Below are 7,267 nucleotides of genomic sequence, written 5' to 3'. Positions count from 1 at the left end.
TCCCGAAGGGTGGGAAAATGAGCTACACTGAGGCGATGAAGAAAGCGGTGGAGACTGTCCCCTCCACCGAGATCCAGGAGATCGGGATCGCAGAGTTCAAGGTGAAGAAATCGGCCACCGGGGGCATGATCCTGGGAGTCCCAGGCCCCGGTGGACAGGCCAAGGTGAAAGAACTCCTCCGTCGGCTGCAGCCGGCGTTCGAGGGCTCGGAGGTTAAGTTCCACCAGCCCACTAGGACCGTCGACATGCGCGTCCTCGGGCTGGACGACGCAGCCACGAGCGAAGACGTCCAGAAGGCTTTGGCCGAGATCGGCGAGTGTCCACCTGGTGATATCCAGGTGGGACAAATCAAGCGGACGCCCAGGAGTCTGGGGACCCTCTGGATGAGGTGTCCCCTCGAAGTCGGACGCAAGATCGAGGAAGTCGGCAAAGTCAGGGTGGGATGGACCTCGGCGAGGGTAGTGGTGCTGCCCCATCGCCCCATGCATTGTTTTAAGTGCTTGCATAGGGGGCATGCAGCCGCCATGTGCGACCATCAAGAAGATCGGTCGCACAAATGTTACAAATGCGGAGAGGAAGGACACGTCGCAAAGACCTGTAGTGCGGAGAAGATTCAGTGCCCGTTATGCCGCGATTTGGGCCGACCGGCGGATCACAGACTGGGAGCCCGCGGGTGCGCTCCCAAACCAAGGAGACGTCCGACGCCGGCACAGAAGACGCCCAATCGCGGCCGTCCTCAACAACAGGAGGACAGGAGGGTGTAGTCCCACGGGGCTGCACCGTTCGGGGAGTCGTCTGGCAGACACCTAACCAGCATCCACGGCAGGTGTCTGTCAGGGCCGCAGGGGCTTCGAGCGGGGGCTCGGAGTCCCATTGAAAGCGGCCGGGGGCGAGTCGGCTGCGGCGTGGTTACGTGGCCGACTCGGTGCATTAGGCACAGGGGTGGGAACTATTCCTGAATAGTTTCGAGGCGAGGCGCCTTCTGCGCCAGCGGGGACGGCCGAGGTTGCAAGTAGATGATGATCGCCTCGGCCGTCCACACCGACGGGGTGGGAACCACCGAGGGGTTTTAGTCAGTAGGAATCTGACACTACCCCCGCTCCTCCCCCGAGGAGTGGGGGTGTCTATGAAGATTTCCCCTCGTAAAAAAAAAAAAAAAAAAAAAAAAAAAAAAAAAGGTTCCTCCGGGCGGCGGACGAACTGGTGCCGGGGTGGCACAAGTCGGATCTCCCACCTCCACGTGGTGTTCGCTGGGATAGAGGCACTCTACGCTCTTCGGAAGTCAATTGCTTCGGCGATTGGCTTCCCAAGGGTGAGGGCCTCTATGCTAACGGGAGAACGGCGGGTCCCCAGTGGGGGGCCTATGCTCACACCGTAAGCCTGTAGTCATGTTTTGCAGGAACGGGGAGCTTGCCTTAACCGGCTGGCTCGCGAGGAGTAAACCTCTATAAAAAATCCGCTGTGTGGTTCGCGGGGCGGAATACGGCCACGGTATCCCCTGCCTTGCGGTATGAGTCCGCATAAAAGGGGTGCTCCCGTCGTCTTCAAGTAGGCCCGATGAAGCGCGAGGCGATGCCGGCGGGGTCTCCGGACCCTGGCAGGGCCTCCCAAGCCGGCAAGGCTCAAGCTGAGGGGTGAAAACGGGGGTGGCGGGGGCGAGTGAGGACGCCTGAAATTAAGGTGTACAGGCAACCGTGCCGAGAATTGCGTGGCCGCTCAGGCGTAAAACAGGGCGGTCTCGAACGGTTCCCTCGGGGGTACCTGCCGGCCCCCCCGAGTATTCAACGGCTTCCCCGGGTAAGGCGGCTCTGCCCGGGGCGACTTCCCTTCCGACCCCTCTCGTGGGACGAAATATGCAAGACTCAATTTCAAACATAAAAACCATAGATGCGGCCGACATCTCAAAAAGCGGCCACAAAGGAGAAGGGACGAGTAGCATGAGGAGGGAAGGGTGCCTCACATTAAAGGTACCGGTAGTGAGATGCACTGAGGTGCTTAAGACGCACACGGTGAAGATAAAAGCGGGCGAAGACCGGCCCCAAGAAGAGACATCTCGCTGCACAATCACCGCCGCAGCGAGCGATATAAAGAAGGAGCGGACCGCCCAACATTCGGACTCGGGATCATCGGAGAACACCTCCACCCGTACAACGAGGGCGATGAGGAGGGCGTCGGAGATGGACTGTGTGGCGCGGAACTGCCCGGTGCTGGGCCAAGCAGAGGAGACCGCTCCGGTGAGGAGGCAGGCAGCGAGAAGGGCCCCAAGGAATGACTCCGACGGATATGACTCGGACTCGTCGGTCATGTCGATAGAGTTCACCAGGGCGAGGCAGGAACCAGCGGTCGAGCGAAGAGGCCGACCCCCGACGACAGGGGATTATGTCAGACTGGCGGAAGCCAAGGAAAAGCTTAACGAAGCGAAGAGGCGTGAGCTCGAGCTCGATAAAGAGCTCGGTGCATATGACCTGGAGAGGCCAGTACCCACAGCAAGCAAGGGCAGTAAGCCTATACCAAATGTGGAAGAGATATTAGGAGAGGCGAGGCACCTCCCGACGAGGGACATACAAGCGGAACTACTAAGGTATACAAACCTTATCCGAAGGGTGGCGGCGGGCTCGTCGAATTTAAAAGGGACGAGCGTTCGCCAACTCCGCCTCTCATCAAATTATATTGAGGGGCTTACAACAGAGTTGGCGAAGAGGCAGGCAGCCGAGAACGACGGGGCGGTGAGGCCCAGACAAGAGCCGACCCCAACACCTGAACCGACGCCGCGCTCCTCGTCGGGGGATGAGGAGAAGGAACAATTAAGGTGCCTCCTGAAGGCCGCCGAAGAGGACAGGAGAAGGATGGCCGAGGACTTGGCCGCCCTTCGGCTAGAGGTCGATCGGCTCAAGAACACGACGATGGCGGCGGTACTGCCGTCACCAGCACCGATGGAAACGGGGGCAAGGAGAACACGCAGGAGGGTGCTGTCCACGTCCTCAGAATCAGAGAGGGAAGGAGTGAAGAGGAGGCTGGTGGCTCATACCAGCAGCCCTCAGCCGGAGTTGGTGTCCCCGGTAGAGGCGGTGGAAGAAGCCCCTGAAGTAACCATGGGGGGGGAGGATCTGCAACAGCAGCAGGAGAGTAGATCCAAGGAGACAGCACCCCGCCCGCAGAGGAGAGGCGGAGATACGATGCAGGAGATTGGAACGCAGGGGGGCAGGACGCAATCCCCCGCTGTAGGATTGGAGATGGTAGTGGCGCAATTAATCCACAAAGTAGAGGATTTGGCTGCGGAGCTGAGGGGTAGGAAGAAAGAAAGGGCGGGCAGCAGTGGCGCACCTCGCAAAGCCCAGCCTAAGCCCCTACCCAGGCCGGCGCCAAGGTCGGCTGGCGACCGTCTCGAGGCCGCGAGGAGAGCGGCACCGATCGCTGCTTTGCCAGTGGCCCCCACCTCGACCACTGCACCAACACAGCAACGAGAGGAGATGTGGACCACGGTCCTAGGCCGCAAGGCCAAACAGGTGGCGAAAAAGGAGGCGCAACGCGCGGTGGGCCCCGCCCAAGGGGCGAGGAGGGCGTCAAGCAGGCCAGCAGTAGCCCCGAGGACAACGAAGCCTGTAGCCGTGAAGCCCAACGAGAAGAGGAGGGTCAGGGTCCCGCGTCAACCGAGGACAGCGGCGGTGACCCTGACCGTGGCACCTGGGAGTGAATCCACATACTCCCAGGTGCTGAAGAAGGCGCGAGAGGCGATCCCCCCGAAGCAGCTGACGGAGATGGGGATTGCCGAAATCAAGATCCGAAAGGCAGCCACCGGGGGGTTGGTACTCGGAATCCCCGGTCAAGAAAATAAGACGAAGGCAGCTAACTTGGCTGGCAAGCTCCGTGAGGTGTTTCGGGACTCAGAAGTAAGAGTAGCTAACCCGACAAAAACGGCGGAGATCCGACTACTCAATTTGGATGACTCCATCGAAAGAGAGGAAGTGGCTCAGGTCCTGGCGGAGCTAGGAGAGTGCTCCGCCGACGAGATCAAGGTTGGAGAGATAAGAAGGGGGCGAAACGCATTAGGGACCGTTTGGGTCCGTTGCCCCCTTCCTGTTGCCAAGAAAGCAGAGGCAGCGGGGCGAGTGCGCATTGGCTGGATATCGGCCAGGGTGGAGGTGCTGGCCAGCCGGCCGATGCACTGCTACCGCTGCCTCCAGAAGGGGCACACGGCCCAGCAATGTGGGGAAGAGGTCGACAGGTCGACAAAATGCTATGCGTGCGGAGAGAGGGGGCACAGAGCTTCAAATTGCAAGAACAAGCTGAAGTGTCCCCTCTGCAGCGACCTGGGGCGACCTAGTGAACATCGTCTTGGGTCGGCGGGATGTGCACCCCCGACGAGGAAGAAGAAGGCGGCCGCTCCAGTCAAGGCCGCCGAATCAGGGAAGGAACCTGCAAAAGAAAATGAAGCGGTTAGTCAGAGGCAGGGTGAGCAACCAGCCACCACGGGCGCAGTGGATCAGCCGGAAAACCGGGCAGAGCAGAGCGCCATGGAGGTGGCGAGTGAATCAACTCAGTGATGGGGCCATTGAGCCCCATACTTCAGGGTAACGCGAACCACTCGGCGGGGGCCCAGGACGTCTTCCTGCACACCCTCGCCGAGTGGGACTGTACGTTGGGGGTGATAGCGGAGCCCTACCGCGTCCCGGACCAGCCTCACTGGTTCGCGGACGCGGAGGGCCGCAACGCGACGATCGCGATCGTTTCACGCGCGAAGTCCGGCTCCCCCCCCTGTACCGCGATTGCGGCGGGTAGGGGAGCCGTCGCGGTTCGTTGGGGGGACGTAGCGGTGGTGGGCGTCTACGCACCACCCAGCTGGCCTCTCGCAGAGTACGAGGAGTTGTTGGACAGGGTGGGGCAGTTAGCGTCGCGTTGCCCCACCCAGCGCGTTCTGGTCCTCGGGGACTTCAACGCGAAGGCTCGCGAGTGGGGTTCCCCGAGGACCGACGCGAGAGGCCAGGTAACCCTGGATTGGGCGGCGGCGCAAGGGCTCCTGTTGCTCAACAGGGGCTCGGCGAGCACATGCGTGCGGCCTCAGGGTGAGTCTGTGGTGGACTTGTCCTGGGGCTCCCCTGCGGTCGCGCGCATGGTTGCGAGCTGGCGGGTGGAGGAGGAGACTGAAACCTTAAGTGATCATCTCTATATCCGCATACAGTTCTCCTCCGAAACCCGGCGCCGCCGGGGTGGACGCCCACCGCCGAAAAGATGGGCGCTGAGGAGGCTAGACAGCGACATGATGGTGGCTGCGGCCCTCGCGGTTAGCTGGCCGGCTTCTCCGGCTGGGGAGGTCGCGGACGTCGAGGGCGAGGCTCAGTGGTTCCGGGGCACCATGCAGGATATCTGCGACGTAGCGATGCCCCGGGCCACCCCTTGCCCGCGTCGGGCGGCGTACTGGTGGACGGGGGAGATAGCGCAATTGCGCGCAGCATGTCTCCCATTGCGTCGCCGGTATTTGCGCGCCCGACGGAGACGCAACCGCGACCCCGCGAGGGAGCAGCAACTTTGGGGCTGCTACCGGGAGGGGGTGGCGGCTTACAAGAAAGCCATCAGGGAGTCCAAGGATCGAGCCTGGGACGAGTTCCTCGGCTCTCTTGAGCGGGACCGGTGGGGGCGGCCATATAAGTTAGTTATGGGAAAACTTCGGCCATACGCCCCGCCGGTTACGGAGAGCCTCGACCCCCAGCTACTGGAGCGCGTCGTGGAAACTTTATTTCCGCGAGACGACGATCCACCGGCGCGCTCCGGGTCGTCGGCCCACCTTCAGTGGACCGACGATATGGGGGTCTCGGACGAGGAGCTCGTCTATGCCGTCAAGAGGGTCAGTGCACGCAACACTGCACCAGGCCCTGACGGCATCCCGGGCCGGGCTTGGGCCTTGGCACTCCCATTTTTGGGAGATAGGTTGAGATGCCTCTTCAGCGCCTGTCTGAAGTTAGGGAAGTTTCCGGATTTGTGGAAGCGGGGACGGCTGGTCCTCTTAAAAAAAAAGGAGGGGCGACCCGAAGGGGAGCCCTCGGCGTACCGGCCGATCGTTTTGTTGGATGTAGTGGGTAAGATCCTAGAAACGATAATCGCGAAGAGATTGACGGATCACCTCTCCCGGGATGGTCCTGACGTGGCCGACTGGCAGTTTGGTTTTCGACAAGGGAGGAGCACTATAGATGCCATTCAGAGGGTTAGGAACATCGCCCAGTCGGCCACGTCAAGGGGCGGGGTGGCGATCGCTATATCGTTAGATATAGTGAACGCGTTCAACACCCTGCCCCATAGGACGATAATGGAAGGCCTTGAAAGGCACCGGGTCCCCCCGGTAGTTAGTAATATCATAGGGGACTATCTCCGGGAGAGGTCGATCGAGTGTGTAGATCGGTCGGGCGCCATTAGGGTTTGGAAAGTCGAGCGGGGCGTGCCCCAGGGTGCGGTACTCGGACCGCACCTGTGGATCGTGGGGTACGACCCCGCTCTGAGGGCCCCACTGCCACCGGGTTTGTTTCTAACGTGTTTTGCGGACGATACGCATATCTTGGCAGTGGGGCGAGATTGGTTGAGGACCAGCCGTCTCGCAGAGTTGGGTGCAGCGGTGGTCGTTGCCGAGATCCGGGCGCTCGGGCTGGAGGTGGCTCCCCACAAAACAGAGGCCATGGCCTTCTGCCATAGGCGTGGGGACCGCCCTCCGCCCGGAGCGATGGTCCGGGTAGGCGGGGTCGATGTCCAGATCGGGTCCGAGATGAGATATCTCGGGCTCCGACTGGACAGCCACTGGAGCTTCGTGCCCCACTTCGACGCGTTGGCCCCCAGGTTGGAGCGTGTTGCGGGCGCGTTGGCGCGCCTATTGCCCAACCTGCGGGGCCCTAGTGAGAAGGTGCGCCGGCTCTATATGGGGGTCGTGCGGAGTATGGCCCTATACGGCGCCCCTGTTTGGGCTGCCGACCTGGCTGCCAGTCGCCACTCGCAAGGTGTTTTGCGAAAAGTGGAACGGCGGCTGGCGGTCAGGGTGGTGATGGGGTACCGCACGGTCTCCTACGAGTCGGCTATGGTCCTGGCTGGGGTAATTCCCTGGCGATATCAGGCACAGGTTGAGGCATCGGTATATAGGTACCGGTGTAACCTCCGCGCGGAGGGGGTAGTAGAGGGTGCCCAGCCAGGACCCAGCGTCGAAGAGGTGCGGCTCCAGGCCCGACGCGCTGCTGTCTCCCGCTGGAAGGATGAGTTATCCTCCAGCGGGGCCGTGGGGAAGCGCGCT

General features: G+C 61.7%; 1 protein-coding gene across 1 annotated transcript; it reads left to right on the top strand.

The window, feature by feature from the left end:
- The first annotated feature begins 4,543 nt into the window (after positions 1 to 4,543).
- Positions 4,544 to 5,286, top strand: LOC143264054 (uncharacterized). The gene is made up of 2 exons (XM_076529436.1): positions 4,544 to 5,063; positions 5,180 to 5,286. The coding sequence occupies exons 1-2, from the start codon at positions 4,544 to 4,546 to the stop codon at positions 5,284 to 5,286; spliced, it is 627 nt and encodes a 208-aa protein (XP_076385551.1).
- Positions 5,287 to 7,267: the final 1,981 nt, after the last annotated feature.

The sequence above is a fragment of the Megachile rotundata genome, chromosome 1 (genome assembly GCF_050947335.1).
Source record: "Megachile rotundata isolate GNS110a chromosome 1, iyMegRotu1, whole genome shotgun sequence".
Taxonomy (NCBI): Eukaryota; Metazoa; Arthropoda; class Insecta; order Hymenoptera; family Megachilidae; genus Megachile; species Megachile rotundata.
Note: the sequence above shows the minus strand (reverse complement) of the source record. Positions and strands in the feature narration are given on the sequence as shown.